The sequence below is a fragment of the Rhinolophus sinicus genome, chromosome 14, assembly GCF_057876585.1.
Source record: "Rhinolophus sinicus isolate RSI-liver-muscle chromosome 14, RSI-T2T, whole genome shotgun sequence".
Lineage (NCBI taxonomy): Eukaryota > Metazoa > Chordata > Mammalia > Chiroptera > Rhinolophidae > Rhinolophus > Rhinolophus sinicus.
Genome location: NC_142514.1, coordinates 111757678 through 111777890, shown reverse-complemented (window position 1 = coordinate 111777890; position 20213 = coordinate 111757678). Strand labels below are relative to the sequence as shown.

At 40.1% G+C, this 20213-nt stretch overlaps 1 protein-coding gene across 1 annotated transcript in view; it reads left to right on the top strand.

Moving 5' to 3' along the window:
- Nucleotides 1–8242, top strand: part of C14H11orf65 (chromosome 14 C11orf65 homolog) — a 53424-nt gene extending 45182 nt beyond the window's left edge. Inside the window, exons 7-8 of the mRNA XM_074337119.2 lie at nt 5673–5728; nt 8097–8242. Coding sequence (XP_074193220.2) covers nt 5673–5728; nt 8097–8242 — 202 coding nt within the window. The remainder of the gene's footprint in view (nt 1–5672; nt 5729–8096) is intronic.
- Nucleotides 8243–20213: the final 11971 nt, after the last annotated feature.

Below are 20213 nucleotides of genomic sequence, written 5' to 3'. Positions count from 1 at the left end.
ATAAAGGGATGGAAAAAGATATTTCATGAAAATGGAAATGAAACAAACAAAAATCTGGGGTAGAAATATTTATACCAGACAAAATGGACTTTAAAACAAAGGCTATAAAAAAGACAGTGAAGGACCCAGTTATCCCACTTCAGGGTATGTCTCTGAAGAAACCGAAAACACTACTTTGAGAGGACCTGTGCATCCATATGTTCATTGCAGCATTGTTTACAATAGCCAAGATGTGGAGGCAGCCTGGGTGTCCATCGATGAATGAATGGATAAAGAGGAGGTGGCTCATATATACAATAGAATATAGCTCGGCCATGGAAAGGAATGGATTCTCGCCATCTGTGGTGGCATGGATAGACCTGGAGGGTACTGTGAGTGAAGTATGTCAGATAGAGAAAGAAAGATGCAAAGTGATTTCATTTATGTGTGGAATCTAAAGAACAAAATAAACAAACAAACAGAAACAGTCATACCAGGTAGCTCCTGGCCAACATTTTGATGATTGCCAGATGAGAAAGGGGTTGGGGATGGGTGAAAATGGGAGAAGGAATTAAGACGTACAAATTGGTTGTTACACAGTAGTCATGGGGATGTAGCATATAGCACAAGGAATATAGTCAGTAATATTGTAATAACTATGTATAGTGTCAGATAGGTGCTAAATATGTTCGGGTGATAGATAGGAGAGGGTTGGGGGGCAGGGTGAAAAAGGTGAAGGGATTAAGAAGCACAAATAGGTAGTTACAAAATAGTCAGGGGATGTAAAGTAAAGCATAGGTAATATAGTCAATGATATGGTAATAACTATGTATGGTGCCAGGTGGGTACTAGACGAGTCAAGGGGATCACTTCTTTATTATACAAATGTCTAACCACTATGCTGTACACCTGAAATTAATATAAAATAATATTGAAAATAGACTGTAATTGAAAAATTTTTAAAGTTGGGGAAAGGTGAATGGGAATAAGAGGTCCAAATTTCCAGGTATAAAACACATAATTCACGGGGATGTAATGTACAACATGGGGAATATAATCAATAATATTGCAATAGCGTGGTACGGTGTCAGATGGTTGCTGGACTTATCATGATGATCACTTCTTTAGTTATGTAAATGGTGAATAACTATAGTATACTCCTGAAACTAATATTTTATGCTAGCTATATTTTTAAATAAATACCTATTAAAAAGAATAAAAAATAACAGCCAAAGAAAGGCACAGTAGTGCTGTACTTCTGCTTTTTTTCCCTAAGAGTAAAAATTTCTGGGTAGAGAATGGAGGGAAGAAAGGAGGAGAGACGTGGGGGGGGGGTTGTTTCATTTTGAACTTCAATGAACTTCTGAGGACAGGACAGAGAATTCTCTCAGGTGAGCTTTTGAAATCCTACGTTGCCTTTCCCATATACAGTTGGCTAATTCAAGCAAAGGGCCAGCAAGATTTAGAGAAAGATTCCCCCAAATCCACCCCAAAAATAATAAAATAGTTGAGTTCACGCGTTTCAGTCTACCCCCCACTCTCCTCCACCGGTACCCTTCTTTGGTAAGTGATTAAGATGTCTAATGGCTTCCCTTTGTAGAAAAAAAGGACAAAAACAGAATAAACCAGTAAGACTTGGAGTGTTTTTTTGTATCATATACTCTATATGGAGTGGGATGAATACACCTAGCTTTGTTATGGTAAGATTTGTTGTCACACAGCAGCATGCCTGTCTGTCCCCTTGTATCTACCCCTAAAAAGAAAGAAGAGTCTGTGAGACTATTCCTTTCAGGGACATTGCTTCACCTTTATGCCATCTCCTTGTTTGGCCCCAAAGGATCGCTGGCTAGAAAAGGACGGGTAAGATTCCTCAAGAAAGGAAAAACCTAAGACAGGCACAGTCGTGTGGGCCCACCAGGAGAATTCACGGGGTTGATAGAGGTAGGCACAGCCGCCTACCTTCCCCTATCTAAGGAGAGCTTCTGCCTCTGTGGCTGTATTCCTTCCCACAACCTGCTTGGGAAGTGATTCTTGATGTGATAACATCAGTTCCCATCTCAGTAAGTTTTCAACATAAAGGTTTTGTCCCCTGGGGAGGTACAAACAATAATTATTTATACATCATGGGACTTTCAACAGGCAAGGGTGATTGGTTTGAACCAGTTTTCTGGTTTGGTGTATGGGACTCACAGACCGTAGTAAAAACAATGCTACTTCCTTGTATGTGCATCAATAAAAGCCACAGCGTGGCCCGATTCAGGGCTCTCAGTCCTTTGAGGCTGTGAGACCCCTAGCCCGTTTCCAACTTTCTTGATTTCTGTTTCTTTCTTAACCCTTCGCTGCCCCTTCTTCTTCTCTCACTGCCCATGTTGCGCTGGACACGACAAAGATTAACTGAAAATTTCTATTTTTTAAAGGGCAGATACTTCATGTTTCCTAATTATGTACAACTTCTATCAGTTTATTCTCTCTCTTAGGCATCATCATAATTTGGCACTAACTTTGAATTCTCAGAAAGCAAGTTTTTCTATTGAGCCCTGGACATAAAAAATTTCAAACAGAACACAGCACGATTACTTGGGAATATTTCAGTAGCATTACTAACCTATTGGTTATCTCAGGCAAGACCAAACTTTGCAAAGACCTACCCCCAGCTGACTGCAAATATTAGGTATAAGCACTTTCTTTCTAGTACATTTGTGGTCTCCACAGTCTACTTCTCTGTTAGAGCTTTGTAGTCATCTAGATGTTTGTAACTGGCTTGATGATGACAACTTTTTTGATGAGAATTTCAGAGTCTGACATTTTTCTTAAATAGAATTGGTAGCCACTAATTCCTCCTAGAGTATCCTTCAAAATCTCTGGGCCGTTTTCAACAGACCATTAGAATGATGTAAAGGTGTTGAACACTGATACTGAGGCATCCAAACCAGTTTCTCCCCAAAGGCCTTTGTGCTAGCCCCTTGCTATGACAGAGGGCTGCTCTCCTGGGAAGAAGCCAAGTGCATCCTCTTTGCCGCAGTATCAGCTGAGTACAGTATTATTATAACTGTGAAGAATGGATAGATCCAACTTACTCTTGTACTCAAGGACACTGATGAATGCTGTTGCACATTCTGCAGTATCTGGGGATATGTTGCTGCAGGCACTTAGGATATAAAACAGTCCCTGCGTCTCCATCACTAAGTCACCCACTGTGCCACCTGATGGCTATAGTGACTGCTGCTGTCATTCAACCTGTTGGATTTTCAGGGACATATTCTCTATCAAGAGATATGTTCCTCTTCCAGGATCTTCATCTTTTTCAAACTGCAAGTGAATTTTGACGTAATCTATTAAAGTGATCAGCAGTTGTGATGTCTTAAATAACTTCCTGATACTCTATTCACTGTGTTGATGAGAGATCTTTGCCTATGTGTGTGATGGGTGATTTCTACGAGGTCTAACAATTAGGTTCGGGAACTTGTTGTACCAATGTTGCTAACCTCTTTTGATGTCAGAGGGATTATTCCTTATGAATTTGTACCAACTGGACAAACAGTTAACCAAGGTTACTATTTGGAAGTGCTGAAAAAGCTCGTGAAAAACTTAGACGACCTGAACTTTTCGTCAACAATTCATGGCTCTTGCATCACGAAAATGCACCAGCTCACACAACACTGTCTGTGAGGGAGTTTGTAGCCAGTAAACTAATAACTATATTGGAACACCCTCTGTACTCACCTGATTTGGCCCTCAATGACTTCTTTCTTAAACCGAAGATAAAGGAACTATTGAAAGGAAAACATTTTGATGACATTCAGGACATCAAAGCTAATATGATGACAGCTCTGATGGCCATTCCAGAAAAGCGTTCCAAAATTGCTTTGAGAGGTGGACTAGGCACTGGCTTTGGTGCATAGCTTCCTAAGGGAAGTGCTTTAAAGGTGACCATAGTGATAGTCAGCAATGAGGTATATAGCACTCTTTCTAGGATGAGTTTGCAAACTTAACTGTCTGAACTCATATATCTGAAGCTGTTCCTTTTGTTTATAAGACGTGTAGTTGTGTGGTTTCTCTGGCTAAGGACTTTCCCCAGACCATCAAAATGTTAAGTTTGAACTACTGAGAGAGTCATTACCGATTTCCACGTACACATGATTCTGCAAGTATTATCTAAAAAGCTTCCCAAAATTTCTTAGTACGACACATCAGCTCTATGATATAAGCATTATGGTAATGTTATCATCAAACTTTTGCTTGTATTTGTAAAACTTAGATTTTTTTAATCAGTTACTGCGGGTATGTTCATTACGAGAAGTTCTTTTTAAATAATTGAATAAACCCATGTTCTAATATCAGGTAAAGCTGGCTCAGTGACCAGCCTTAATTAAATATGGCATATGTTTGTGCTCCAGAGTGTCAGGAATTAGCATACACTTGTTTGAAAGGTCTTTATTTTGGTTCCTTGACGGTGAAATGAAAACCTTTCAGTGTATATGTCTAAGGAAGCAGCGTGATAGACATCCATCTCTTCGTGGTGATCCTGAACAACCGCTGAAAGCACGAAGTCTGCCTAAATTTAAGGTCAAGCCAGATTGCATTGTCTACTGAGAGGTCCTGGGAAGGGGTTTTCACTGCCTGTTGTTACCATGCATCTTTTCACTTAACGGTGACCCAGCAGTATCCCATTTAAGGCCATAGAATAAAGTTTACAGAGCAAAACAAGGTAGGAGTAAGGAAGAGCCAACCTTAGACACAGTACTTCATTGTAATTAAATACTGTTGGATAATATGTACTTCCTAAAATAAAAAAACTGCAGGATACAGTTAACAATAGTTCAAATGAAATAAATACAGTATTTTCTGAATTAAATGACAATTCTAATCTTCCTCATCCCTTCTCTGCCAGCTCCCTTTCAGCACCTGCTCTGGCCTAATTTCTTGGGTGCAGTTGGAAGAAAGGAGGTTTGGGAAAGGGGGACACATAGCCTAAATTGAAATCGAATAAGTCACTGGAAACCTGCTTCAGGGAGAATTTCCTCATCTTCATAGCTCATCATACTTTGTTCCTCCCTAATCTACCTCTTGTCAGGCAACCCTGGTCTCCCTCTTGGCTGCTGTTTAGGGAACTGAGGTAGCAGCAGCTGCATGCGCCCTACTTGAGGGTGATTTCTTACGTTTACTGGACACTGCACCATTGTTCTCCTAAGATCGTGCTCCTAAGACCACATGCTTTAAATTTCTGCTGACATGTCAAAGACAGTAGGTCTGGCAATCCAGAACCAAGGAGAAAATATTCTGTGGTTGTTTTCCCCTACTTCCCTCTCATACAGTTTTAGGTCCATACTTTTAATTTAGAAGTTAGCATCTTAGTAGGCAGTCTTCTGAGAATATGATCTTGCAGGATTGGAACAGAATAAGATGAGGACAGGTGTGCTGGAGGGAGACCAAAGGGCACAAATACGGTAGATGGTGGCACCATTTTATATCTCCTCCAACTCCTTGTCCTAGGATTTGCTTTAGGTTCATGAGAACTGCTTGGAGGTGGGAAAGTCATGAGAATTAAACATTTGGACTAGTGAATTTGTCACAATTAATCTAAGATTTCATAGAGAAAGTGGAATTTTAGAAATAGTCTAAGTATGTGTTAATGAACCAATTTATTACTGACTAATTAACCAATTAACCAAATGTCCATGTAATGTGCTTAGGTATATTGCCGACTGGAAGGAAATTGCTACAAGCAACTCTTCAGCTAACTTCAAAAGTAGGTGATTTTTAGTAATATTTTATGGGAAATTCTTGTGAACAAAAATGATACATTCCACACATGTGCACATTTCTAAGAACGTAACATTTCAGTACTCAGTATAGCATACTGATGTAGATAAATGTGCCAAGTCATTTGTGCCTTTATAGTAAGACTGTTAATTGGGAATAGGAGGAAATTTTCTATTTTACATAGGATTGGATGATTTTTTTTTTTTAATGAATCGTTTTCTAAGAAAGTTGCGTATCTTATGGTTTCAGTAATAATTTTTAATGAACAAACTTCACTTTGCTAAATAAATGCCTCAAAATCTTCGAAATATTTTTTAGCTTCTATGCCCCTATTGTCCCATCAGTGGTCCACAATACTGAGAAACTGAAAGTGATAGCATGTTGAAGAAACATATCATCATACTCCAGAAATATCAATAATTCTAACGTAGCCAAAATCTCATCATGGTTATTGTATAATCTGAGTGTATGAGTTCTATCCCGCTATCATCCAGGAGAGACAGTAAAGCAGAGGTTACAGTTGTGGAGTGTTAATTCAGACTTCCTGGTTTTGATTTTTGGCTTTACTATTTACTGACTGTGTGACCGTGGACAAGTTACTAGCTCAGTTTCCTCCTCTGTAAAATGAGACTAACAATAGTACCAAGCTCATAGGTTGTTGTGAGGTGACAAAAGGTAAAATGTGTAAAGAGCTTAGACTAGTGCCCGGTACATAATTCGTACGCTGTAATGTTAGCTATCATTAGCCTAACCTCCCCACTTATTGCCACTCACTGCCACAAGCACAGTCAAGCTGCCATCAGCCCTCCATGGGCTTCTGTGACAGCCTCCAAACTGAGACTCCTCCAGTCCATTTCCCACACAACAGAGAGTGATCTTTTATAAACTTAAATCAATGCAATGAAAACACTCATTTAACAAGCTCTTCTTTAGCAATGACTATATGGAAGTGCTGTCTTAAAGTGCTTTATAAAATTGACTCATTTGATCTTCAGAACAACCCAACGAGTCGGGTTCTGTTATCTTCATTTTACAGATGAGCAAACAAAGGAATGCCAAATTACTTGCTCAAGGTCTCACAGTTCCTGTGAGGGACTGAGCTGGCTGGCTAGCTCCAGAGACCATGCTCTTAACGATGACTGCCTCCGCTGCCTCATAGTTTTCCACTGTGCCTGGAATCAAATCCTATCTTCATCCGGCCTTCTGGCTCTGCCCTGGCCTGGCTTCCACCCTTACCGTGTCCCCCTCTCTCCCTCGCTCACAACAACCCCGCCATCACTGGCCTCTTGCTTGTTCCTCGAACATTCTGTGGTATCCGCTTTGGGGGTTTAACGGAGTTGATGGCCTTCAAGAGAACAGTTTTAGTAACTATCTTCACTTGAGGGCAGGGAGTTGTCTGTTTCTTTTGCTACTAAATTCCCAATGTATAGCACGTAGAGGTTCTCAATGACAGATAAAAGAATATAAGGGAATGAAAGTACAAAAATGGAAGAAGAGAATATAAAATACTGACTTAAAAGAGATTATTATAGGCAGACCTTGGAGATACTGCAGGTTTGGTTCCAGACCACTACAATAAAGCGGGTCACAATCCTTTTGCTGGCAGAGGCTCTTGCCTTCAATTTGTAAAACATACAATATCTGTGAAGCACAATAAAATGAGGTATGCCTGTACTGCGGAAAGATGGAGAGCTGTAGCATGGTAATTGGAATGAGCACAAAAGCAAGTGAAATAATTTTAAGCAGTGGGGGTTTGCATTATAATTGAGGTTAGTGGAAGGCGTTACACTGAAGATGATGGCACTGGAGAAGAGGAGAGTATGTGCCACTTGTTCAAGAAGTACAAGGAAATCTAATCCAGAGAAGATCTGGAAACTAGCTCTAGAGAGAGAAAAGGCTTCTCTGCTTTTGTGAGTAAAGGACTGTAAGCTAATAGTTAATTATGGAGCACTAACTCAATGCCAAACTAAGCCCTTTATGCGCATCATCACACTTAACTCTCACAAAGATGAGATTAGGTACGTGCTAGTATTATCCCCATTTTATAGATGAGGACACTGAGATTTAGGTTAAGTAACTTGCCCCAAATGACACAGCTAGTTAGTAGGCTAAACCTCAAACCCAGGCCCTGCGGGGCCCTTGTAGAGATGGACAATGAAATATGGTAGAGAAAAGTAGGATGAATTCAGAACTTTGGGACATGCATGGTTTCAGTTCAATAGGATATGAAGATAGCTTCTCCAAGAGTGGTGAAAAGCAGTGTGGATGGACCGTAGCCTGATGCGTAGTCACGTATTGAATGAGTTTTTATCTTGTTATATCTGGCATCTTCCTAAACATGTCATTCCTCTCAGGTTTCAGGTTTGAGCAAGCACAGAAAAAAAAATACGACTATGCTATGTCAGAGGAAATGGAAACACCAAAATATCCTTCATATGAAAATCTTTATGAAGCAATAAATTTTACTAGATTAACGCCTGATTCCACTTATGGATTATAAATGTACTTTTTTTTTTTGAGCTATATCCCTTCAAGCCCTACTTCCATGAGTTATAGTCAAGAGATAATTTATTCTGACTGGTATATTCTTGGCACAGTATCTGCCCAATTAAGTAAGGAAGATTAAAGAACTAGAACATTGCACTGAACACAGTGGTCATAAAAAATGCAGAAATTATTCCTGGCCCCCGAAGAAACTGTAGTACTCTTACAATCACACTTAAATAAAGACATACTTTATTTAAAGTGCAAAAAAATCTTCAGATTGTTTTTCTTCTTTATTTGAAGCATGCTTTATTTGTGCATTCGTGTCAGGGAGAGCTCTTTTTTCCATCAGGAAAGGAAAAGGGGGAGTTTAGCAAGTTTTCCTTTTATTTGGAAAGTGAAAGTCTTACTAGAAGCCCCAGCCCTAGTCACCGGAGGCATCCTTGAACAAAACTGGGTTCTAGCTAAAGAAGCTAGAAAAGCAAACATCTTTCAGCTTCCACAGTGGGAGGAGTAGAGGACTGGAGATAACTGTTGGGTCAAGGAACAGAGTCTACCACACCCTCCAAGTCTGAATTACTCTGTTCCCATAAGCACCCTCTACTGCTGCCCATCGTCACACTTACCACACTGTATCCTTATAAAGCCGTCTGTAATCCTAATAGACCAAAGGCTATTAGGATTGCATACCCCTAAGTATAAAAAGAGACCTAATGGATATTTAAGAAAAAAATCAGATTTATTGCAATATAACTTACATACAAATTTACCCATTTTGAGTGTTCATTTGGAGTTTTGACAAATGTAATTTTCATCGCAATCAAGATAGAAAGCATTTCCATCACCACCAAACTGTGCATCTTTGTGGTCAATCCCCTCACCCCACCCTAAGCCCCAGATACTACTGATCTCCTTTCAATCACTACAGTTCTGCCTTTTCTAGGATGCCATTGGAATGGAATGATACTATATGCAGTCTCTCTTGGTCCAGCTTCTTCCATTTAGCATAATGCTTTTGAAAGTCATCCTTATTGTTGCTCATATCAGTAGTTCATTCCTTTTTTAATGACCAATGTTCCATCGTATGGCTAAAGCACAATTTGTGTATTCATTCACCAGTTGATGGACATTTGGTTGTTTCCAGTTTGGGATCATTATGAATAAAGCTGCTGTGAACATTCACGTACAAGTCCTTATGGGGACATATGTTTTCATTTCTCCTGGGAAATGCTTGGGAGTGGAATTGCTGGGGCAAACAATAATTATATGTTTTATACGTATCTGTTTTTCTAACGTGGCCATACCATTTTGCATTTCTGCCAGCAATGAATCTGTTTCAGATGCTCCACTTGGGTGCTGTCACTTGGCGTTGTCAGTTGTTAAAATTTTAGCTACTCTAGTGGATATATAGTGAATGGCATCTCACTGTGACTTGAGTTTGCATTTCCAAAATGACTTATGATGTTGAGGCTCTTTAATGTGCTTATTTGCCTATGGTTATCTTCTTTGGCAAAGTGTCTGTTCAAATTCTTTGTCCAGTTTTAATTTCTTACTATTTTGTTAAAACAATTTTTAATATAGTCAGAAACAAATCCTTTACCAGATATTGTTTTGCCAGTCTGTGACTGGTGTTTCCATTTTCTTAATAATGTCTTTTCAGGAGAAAAGGTATTTAAATTTAATAAAGTCCAAATTACCATTTTTTCTTTTATGGTTCATGCTTTTAGTGCATTATCTAGGAAATCTTTGCTTAAACCAAGATCACAGTGCCAGGTATCTCACATAGTTTATTAATATTATAACCAACTATTTAATGTTTATTGATGCTATTGTTTTTAAATTTCAGTTTCAAACTGAAATGCTGGTGACATTTCAGACGTTTAATTTCCTGACCTAGTTGACTTTTATTTAGCAATTCATGAATTAGAAAGCATCGAGTCTATAAAACAGAAAGGAGCTTCCAAGAGTTGTACAAAGTGAGAGGGTTTCATAGACTGTGACGGGCCAGCCGCCACGAGTCGATGGGTTCCCGAATGGGGGAGTGGGAATGAATAAAAGACACTCTCACATATGATGGCGATCGCGGACTTCAGTGATCCTGAAGACACTAAGTTTATTTTACTGCTCCCATATAAGCAGTTTGAACACGTGCAAGTATGTATTAACATAACAAATGTAAATTCTTTAGCTTTCACATAGAGGATACAAAATTCACCGAAACTCACAAGTAATTATCTTATCAATTGCCCTGATAGGCATCAGCCTTCTGTGTCTGGGAATGGCCGCTCCCACCAAATTCCTCAGCAGCTTACAAGCTCAAGATCCCCTCAGGTGCAGGCAGAGACAATTGCCTCAGGGGGAGGAAACAGGTAGCATAAACCGAGCCATTCTGCAAAGCTCAGAGTTTCCTGTAACCATGGCTCCCCACATCTCCCCCTTTTTTATTTTATATGAACAAAATCCATCCAGTCAGGATGGAGAGGTGACGGCGCCTGTCTTAGGCATCCCAGGACGCCTGCCTCAACTTACCCGTCTTTGGTACTTATATTTTATCATACAAGCCCTGTCTTAGGTGTTGAAGCGGCTCCCAAGTATTTGCCCGTCGTTGACTAATCCGTCCCTCATAAATGCACAGGGGTGAGAGTCTTAAGACTTGCCTTAAGCTCAAGCTGATGGATGTCAGCTCGTAAGTCTAACATCCTGCTGATGAAACATCTAATGAGGATGGGGAGTAGGCACAGAACCAAGCAGACACAGAAGCCCAATAAACCGCTTTGGCCTACTCAAAGCATACTCAATTTCTTTAAAAACCTGCAAACTTCTTTCAGCATACCAAGGTCCAGAAATATTAACAGGAAGCATAACAAAAGATGGTTGTTTAAGTATCATAACATGAGTTCCTAATGGTACCCAAGAAATACAATTTGCTAAAGAACAATTACTACAGGATACACTAAATTGATTTCCTATAAAGTGCACATTAACATTTCCAATCAACAGTGCATAAGGAGAAGGAACACAAGCAGATATATTAACAGTCTTAGCAACAGTAGTCCAATCTCTAGTCCCATCTTTCAAGACACTCACATGACTGCAGGGAGTGCCTGATTTACAGAACTCAACTATTTGAACAACTTCACCTATTACTCCCATAAGTCTCCATAATGAATTTTGCTGATATTGTGTATCAGAAGTCCAAAATCCAGAAATCAGTTCTCGGGCCCATCCTGACTGGTTACTTCTTGACCAGTTAATGATGTATCTGCCTGTTCCAGGAATGTCATAACGAACAGGATCATTGCCAGGACAGTCTCTCCATGGGACAGTCTCAATATTTAATTTCAATCTTTTATTAAGACGAACAGTCCATCCAACTAAAGAGTCATTAATGTGCATAGTGACAGGAGAACTACGCAAGCACCCAGATGTTGACCTATTATTTGCAATACAAATAGGCAAACCTGTTCCTATACCATTATAAGTGAAATTCTTCTCTAGTTGTTGTTTTATGTGTCCATCAGAGGGCAATCTCATTAACATAGACTGGAATCTCAGGACCGTCCCACACAGCGGGGTGGAGGATAGGTGGATCAGGTACATAGGCCCAATACGTCTGGTCAGGTTCCGCTTGGCAAAGCATCAGTAGCATCATCAATGGGCTGAGGGTCCACATGTCGCACCAATCTTTCTGGCAGCCACCGAGGGCCTTCTGCATCCTGTGGAAAAACACATACATGTCCTCGTCCCCATATGAGGACTGGATCTGGGCCTTGCCAAGAGCCCGTAAGTGGATCTCTCCATTTGACCAAAGCCTGAGGAGCAGTGGAAGGATGCCAAAAGCGCTCTGCAGCACTCTTGCCATGGGCATCCAAGGTCAAAAAATTTTGAATAAAGAGAGAATGAGACAAATAATTATGAGGTGTCAGGGGATATAACTCCCCCTTTTTTATTTTTTGTAAATTAACTTTTAATGTACCATGAGTATGCTCAACAATCCCTTGTCCTTGGGGATTGTAAGGAATGCCAGTAACATGATTGATTGAAAATTGCTGGCAAAATAGAGCAAATTTTTTGCTGGTATAACCTGAGCCATTATCTGTTTTAAGTTTTTTAGGAGTTCCAATCATGGCAAATGCAGCAAGACAATGTCTAATTACGTGTGACGTTGCTTCTCCTGTCTGAACAGAAGCCACAACGAATCCGGAGAATGTATCGATGGAGACATGAACATATTTTAATTTTCCAAATTCAGGTATATGAGTCACATCCATTTGCCATAAGTCATTAGGACGTAAGCCTCGGGGGTTGACTCCATAATGAGGCACAGGCAGAAGATGTGAACAGTCCGGACATTGTTTTACTATCTGACGTGCTGCTTCTCTGGTTATATTATACTGCAATCTCAAGCTCTGGCTATTTTGATGGTGGAGGCTATGAGCCTTTTGTGCCTTTTCTATTTGAGTCAAGGCAACGAGCTGAGTGGCAGAGTCTGCAATTTGATTTCCTGAGGCCAAAGGGCCTGGAAGATTAGAATGAGCTCTAATATGGCCAATATAAAATTTTTCACAGCGCAGCTGAATGGCCCGCTGTATCTGAAGAAACAGATCCTGAATAACAGGATTGCTGGTACTAATAAAAGGTACTGTTTCTAAACTTTGGATAGCACGAACTACATAATGGCTATCAGAAAATAAATTAAAAGACTGGGAAGCAAAATCAAGCAAAACCATATGAACTGCTCGAAGCTCAACTATTTGAGCTGAGGCTGGAGGTGTCTGCACTCTTTTAATGACCTTATCATTGAGTGCATAGACAGCTACACCATTACTAGATCCATCAGTAAATATATTAAGTACAGCAGGAAGAGGAGCGTGTGACACAACTGAAGGAAAAATAGGAGCATGATGCTGAAAAAATTGAAGCAATTTATGCTTAGGATAATGATTATCTAAAGTTCCCACAAAATGAGCCAATGCAACAGGAAAACTGTTAGTAAACTGCATCAGGCCTTGAATCTGTGCTTTTGTAAAAGGAATAACAATAGAATCTGGCTCCTTTCCATAAAATTTTCGAGCTTCCAAGCGGCTCTCCTGAATTAAACTGGCCACAAATTCATAATAAGGTGTAAGATTTTTTTGTGCAGCCACATGGAGGTGTATCCATCTAAGTGGCCCTTCTTGCCACAACACTGCTGTGGGTGTATGTTTGGTGTCTAAAACATACACATATAGAGGTTTAGAATAATCTAAAAAAGAAACATGCTGTTGCTGAATGGCTTCCTCAACCTTAGAAAGAGCGGCTCAGTAAGAGACCTGGGCGAGGTCGGATCAGAATCTCCTTTTAAAATTTCAAACAGTGGTTTAAGATCTCCAGTAGTTAGTCCCAAAGAAGGGCGCAGCCAATTAATATCTCCCAACAGTTTTTGAAAATCATTAAGAGATTTAAGATGATCTTTCCTAAGCTCTATTTTTTGTGGAGTGAAATACTGAGCCAAAAACTGAAATCCCAAGTAAGAATAAGGCTCACTTCTCTGTACTTTCTCAGGTGCAATAATAAGACCTGAGGCTAGAAGATTCTTTTTTATATCTGCAAAGCAAGCTAACAACATTCCTTCTTTCTTACAAGCCAATAAGATGTCATCCATATAATGAATGATATACACAGAAGGAAACTGTTTTTTGGTGTTATCAATTGCTTCACTAACAAACTTCTGACATAAAGTGGGGCTATTAGCCATACCTTGGGGGAGAACTTGCCATTGATATCTTTTCATAGGTTCCTGAAAATTTGGACTAGGAATACTAAAAGCAAATCTCTTACAATCTTGGGGATGGAGGGGAATAGTATAAAAACAATCCTTCAAATCCAAGACTATTTTATAAGTGTCTTTTGGTATGGCAGAGGGATGAGGTAATCCTGGTTGCAAAGCCCCCATAACTTCCATAGTTTCATTCACTTTTCTCAAATCCTGCAACAATCTCCATTTCCCTGATTTTTTCTTAATTACAAAAATGGGTGAATTCCAAGGAGAGGTTGATTCAGTTATGTTGCCTTGTTCAAGCTGCTCCTGTACTAGCGCTTGAGCGGCCAAGATTTTTTCTTTAGTAAGGGGCCATTGATCTATCCACACAGGCGTATCAGATTTCCAAGTAATAGCCTCTGCTGTTTTTTGGTGGAGTACAGGTAAATCTATGACCCCTGGGGAAAATACCCCAAACCTGTCCTCTGTAAATTGGGATTGGGCGATATAGGTTCCTGACGTCCTTGTCCTGCGCTGCCTGAGGTGGCCCGGAATAAATCTGTGATGTATTTCTTTTCTGAGGTTCGTTCCCTTTCTGCTCAGGAACCTGCAGAGCCCCATAACATTGCTGATTCGGGGCCTGGGGCTGGCCCCTCACCCAGTTTCCCTGAATCGGTTTTCCATCTTTATCTATCCTAGATTTACACTCATTAGCCCAATGCTTTCCTCTCCTACATTTAGGACAGATATCTGGAGGTTTTTTAACAGGAGCAGCTACAGTCCCTGTTTTTCCCTTATCGGGGCATTGGGCTGCTCGATGTCCCCTTTTCCCGCAAGTAAAACATGCTCCAGTACGATTCCCTGTATGAAGTCTTGCCTGTTGATTGAGCACTTCCCTCATAGGCTTTCCCTGAAGAGCAGCTGCTATCGCTATTCCCTGGGTAAAAGAGGGGCCCACATCAGTACACAGGCGAATGTATTCAGATAAATCTCCTTTCTTCCTAATTGGCCTGATAACGGCTTGACATGCCGAATTGGCATTTTCATAGGCAAGCTGCGTTATAAAGGACTGGGTAGCCATTGACGCCCCAAAAATCCGTCCAGCCGCAGTGGTAAGGCGGGACACAAAATCTTGGAAGGGCTCATCCGCTCCCTGTCTTATCTGAGATACATGTTCCTCTTTGCGGGAAGTTTCTGGTAGCATACGCCAGGCTTCCTTTGCAGCGGCAGAAGTCTGAGCATAAGCTCCTGCCGCAAAGCCCATTTGGTTTCTTATTTCAGCATAAATGCCTTCACCGGCCAACATCTCAAAAGTAATGGGAACTCGCCTCAAATTGTTTTGATTAGCTTTCTTTTTGCAGTTTTCATAAAACTCAGATCTCCATAAGAGATGATCGCCTCCTGAAAGGCAAGCATGAGCAATAAGCTTCCAATCCTCTGGAGGGGTGGCTTCAGTAGCCAGAACATCCAAAATTGCCAGGGTAAAAGGGGCAATAGGCCCATACTGCACACAAGCCTCTTTCAATTCTTTTATCTGCTTCCACTGGAAAGGCCTCCAATCCCTAACCCTACGTCCTGCCTGATCATATCTTTCAAAAATAGGATATACGCCAAACTGCTCTGTAGATTCCCCTTGCTTGTGAGCCTCTTCACAAGCTATTTGAAGAGGGGATAGTACAACAGAGTCCGATCCTGGCTTAACATAACTTGGCGAAGGCTCTGCAGGCATGTCCCAAACCGGGGACTGCGGCGGAGGTCCCCACCTACAGGACTCCTCAGGAGGTGGTGCAGAGGGATCAACTATGGGGGGATCTTTATTCCGAGGACAATTTCCTCCGTCTACAGCAACTTTAAGTTCTATCAACTGTCCCTGAATCTTTTTTATTTGATCTGCAAGAGAAAGTGCAGTATCTGCAAGTTGCTCGTCCTCCCGAGCCACAGCCACTAAAGGAGGGTTTTTGTCCCTATCATATTTGGCTCCCTCATCTTCTAATTTTTCCTGATCCTGAGGTTTTAAATCTTCCCGGTGCTTGACCAGAGTTTCCTGATAAACAGGCTCTTTATTAACCTTAAGAACTCCCTCTAACAACTTTGCGCTCTCTCCCTCCTCATCACCGGCTTGTTTTACTTTCTCTAATTTGCATTCCTCATGTTTAAGGTTCAAACAGTCTCGGATCAAAGTCCACAGTCCAAATGTTTCAATCGGAACCTGCTGAGGCCCGTGGTCAGTGTAAAAATCCTTTAACTGTTTTCCCACTTTCTGCCAGGTTCCCAGGCTGACCGTTCCTTCTTCAGGAAACCACGGACAAACTTCTTTTACAAATTCTAAAAACTTATCTAACTGTTCTCTGCTCACCCGACTGCCACGGGCGGCAAGCAATTTCTTAAGTCCTCTAACATACAGGTCCTTGCTGCTGGCGTGACCCATTCTTTTCCCTAACTCGGTCCTTCTTTCAAACAAAGAAACAATCAGGTGCCCTTCTGGATTGGGGCCCAATCAAGCTCCGTGACAAAAAGTCGTGGAACTATCAATCATTCACACATTCATTCAACCGAGGGGATCGTGTCTCACTCACCGTGCATCCACTGATTCAGCTCTAATGAGCCGGGGCCCTTTCCACGCGGTGTTCCTCACTGTTACCCCCGTATTCGAGCCCCACGTTGGGCGCCAAGTGTGACGGGCCAGCCGCCACGAGTCGATGGGTTCCCGAATGGGGGAGTGGGAATGAATAAAAGACACTCTCACATATGATGGCGATCGCGGACTTCAGTGATCCTGAAGACACTAAGTTTATTTTACTGCTCCCATATAAGCAGTTTGAACACGTGCAAGTATGTATTAACATAACAAATGTAAATTCTTTAGCTTTCACATAGAGGATACAAAATTCACCGAAACTCACAAGTAATTATCTTATCAATTGCCCTGATAGGCATCAGCCTTCTGTGTCTGGGAATGGCCGCTCCCACCAAATTCCTCAGCAGCTTACAAGCTCAAGATCCCCTCAGGTGCAGGCAGAGACAATTGCCTCAGGGGGAGGAAACAGGTAGCATAAACCGAGCCATTCTGCAAAGCTCAGAGTTTCCTGTAACCATGGCTCCCCACAATAGGCCAAAGTGAGCAGGAACAAGCTATACTGGGCAGTTGTCAATTGGTTGAAACAGGATCACTTTCATTATATGGAGCAAAGGGAAGTCTTTTATTTTTTTAAATTCAAGTTTATTGGGGTGACAATTGTTACTAAAGTTACATAGATTTCAGGTGTACAATTCTGTATTACATCATCTATAAATCACATTGTGTGTTCACCACTCAGAGTCAGTTCTCCCTCCATCACCATATATTTGATCCCCTTTACCCTCATCTACCACCCCCCTCCCTCCTTGTCCTCTTGTAACCACGAAACTATTGTCTGTATCTAAGATTTTTTGTTTCTCATTTGTTTGTCTTGTTCTTTTGTTGTTTTTTGGTTTATATACCACATATCAGTAAATCATATGGTTCTCTGCTTTTTCTGTCTGACTTGTTTCACTTAGCGTAATAATCTCAAGATCCATCCATGTTGTCATAAATGGTCCTACTTCATCTTTTCTTATAGCTGAATAGTATTCCATTGTATATATATACCACAACTTCTTTATCCATTCATCTACCGAAGGATATTTTGGTTGTTTCCATGTCTTGGCCACTGTAAATAAAGCTGCAGTGAACATTGGAGCACACTTGTCTTTATGTATAAATGTTTTGAGATTTTTTTGGTAGATACCCAGGAGAGGGATTGCTGGCTCACATGGTAATTCTATTTGTAATTTTTTGAGGAACCTCCACACTGCCTTCCATAACGGCTGCACCAGTCTGCATTCCCACCAACAGTGTATGAGGGTTCCTCTTTCTCCACAGCCTCTCCAACACTTGTTACTATTTGTCTTGTTGATGATAGCCATTCTGACTGGGGTGAGGTGATATCTCATTGTGGTTTTTATATGCATTTCTCTGATGATTAGTGAAGTTGACCATTTTTTCATATGTCTATTTACCATTTGTATGTCCTCTTTGGAGAAATGTCTTTTCAGGTCCTCTGCCCATTTTTCAATTGGGTTGTTTGTTTTGTTGTTGTTGAGTTGCATGAGTTCCTTGTATATTTTGGATATAGCCCCTTATCAGAGGCACTGTTTGCAAAAATCTTCTCCCTGGTTGCCTCTTTATATTGTCGATGGTTTCTTTTGCTGTGCAGAAGCCTTTAAGTTTCATATAGTCCCATTCGTTTATTTTAGCTTTTACTTCCATTGCCTTTGGAGTCAAGTTCATAAAATGCTCTTTGAATCCAAGGTCCGTAAGTTTAGTACCTATGTTTTCTTCTATGCAGTTTATTGTGTCAAGTCTTATGCTTAAGTCTTTGATCCATTTTGAATTAATTTTGGTAAATGGTGACAGTTAGCAGTCCAGTGTCATTGTTTTGCACGTGGCTTTCAATTCTGCCAGCACCATTTATTGAAGAGGCTGTCTTTTCTTCATTGAATGTTTTTTGCTTCTGTCAAAAATTATCTGTCCATATTTATGTGGTTTTATTTCTGGGATCTCAGTTCTATTCCATTGGTCTATGTGTCTGTTTTTCTGCCAATACCATGTTGTTTTGATTATTGTTGCCTTGTAGTACAAGCTAAAGTCAGGGAGTGTGATATCTCTAGCATTGTTCTTTTTCTTTAAGATTGCTTTGGCTATTCGGGGAATTTTGTGGCCAAACAGATCTGATGATTTTTGTTCTATTTCTTTAAAAAATGCCATTGGGATTTTGATGGGGATTACATTAAATCTGTATATTACTTTGGGTAATATGGCCATTTTAACTATGTTGATTCTTCCAATCCATGAGCATGGAATGTCTTTCCATTTCTTTGTGTCTTTTTCAATTTAAAAAAAAAATGTCTTATAGTTTTCAGCATATAGGTCTTTCATATTCTTAGTTAAGTTTATTCCTAGGTATTTTATTATTTTTGCTGCAATTGCAAAAGGAATTTTTTTTTTAATTTCTTTTTTGAGATTTCACTGTTAGTATATAGGAATGCAATGGACTTTTGTATGTTGATTTTGTAGCTGGCAACTTTACTGTATTTGTTGTTTCTAATAGCTTTTTGGTGGAGTTTTTAGGGTTTTGTATATATAGCATCATGTCATCTGCAAACAGCGACAATTTAACTTCTTCATTCCCAATTTGGATGCCTTTTATTTCTTTCTCTTGCCCGATTGCTCTGGCGAGGACTTCCAACACTATGTTGAAAAGCAGAGGTGATAGGGGACAGCCCTGTCGTGTTCCTGAACAGAGAGCAAAGGGCTTCAGTTTTTCACCGTTAATTATGATATTAGCTGAGGGTTTGTCATATATGGCCTTTATTTTGTTAAGGTATTTTCCTTCTATACCTATTTTATTAAGTGTTTTAATCATAAATGGATGTTGTATCTTGTCAAATGCTTTTTCTGCATCAATTGATATAATCATGTGATTTTTGTCCTTTATTTTGTTTATGTGATGTATCACATTGATGGATTTGCATATGTTGAACCATCCTTGTGCCCCTGGGATAAACTCCACTTGGTCGTGATGAATAATCTTTTTAATGTATTGTTGCATTCGATTTGCTAGACTTTTGTTTAGGATTTTTGCATCTGTATTCATCAGAGATATTGGTGTGTAGTTTTCTTTTTTTGTGTTATCCTTACCAGGTTTTGGTATCAGGGTAATGTTGGCCTCATAAAATGAGTTAGGGAGTACTGTCTCTTCAATTTTTTGGAAGAGTTTGTGCAGGACAGGTATTAGATCCTTGTGGGTTTGGTAGAATTCACTAGTGAAGCCATCTGGTCCCAGACTTTTGCTTTTGGGAAGGTTTTGGAAGACTGATTCAATTTCATTACTGGTGATTGTTCTGTTTAGATTTTCCATTTCTTCATGGTTCAGCCTTGGAAGGCTATATGTTTCTAAGAACTTGTCCATTTCTTCTAGGTTGTTGAATTTGGTGGCATATAGTCCTTCATAGTATTCTTGGATGATCCTTTGTATTTCTGTGGCATCCGTGATAACTTCCCCTTTTTTATTTCTGATTTTATTAGTCTTTTCTCTTTTTATCTTAGTGAGTCTAGTCAAGGGATTGTCAATTTTGTTAACCTTTTCAAAGAACCAGCTCTTTGTCACATTAATTTTTTCTATTGTCTTTTTGTTCTCTGTTTCATTAATTCTGCTCTGATTTTTAT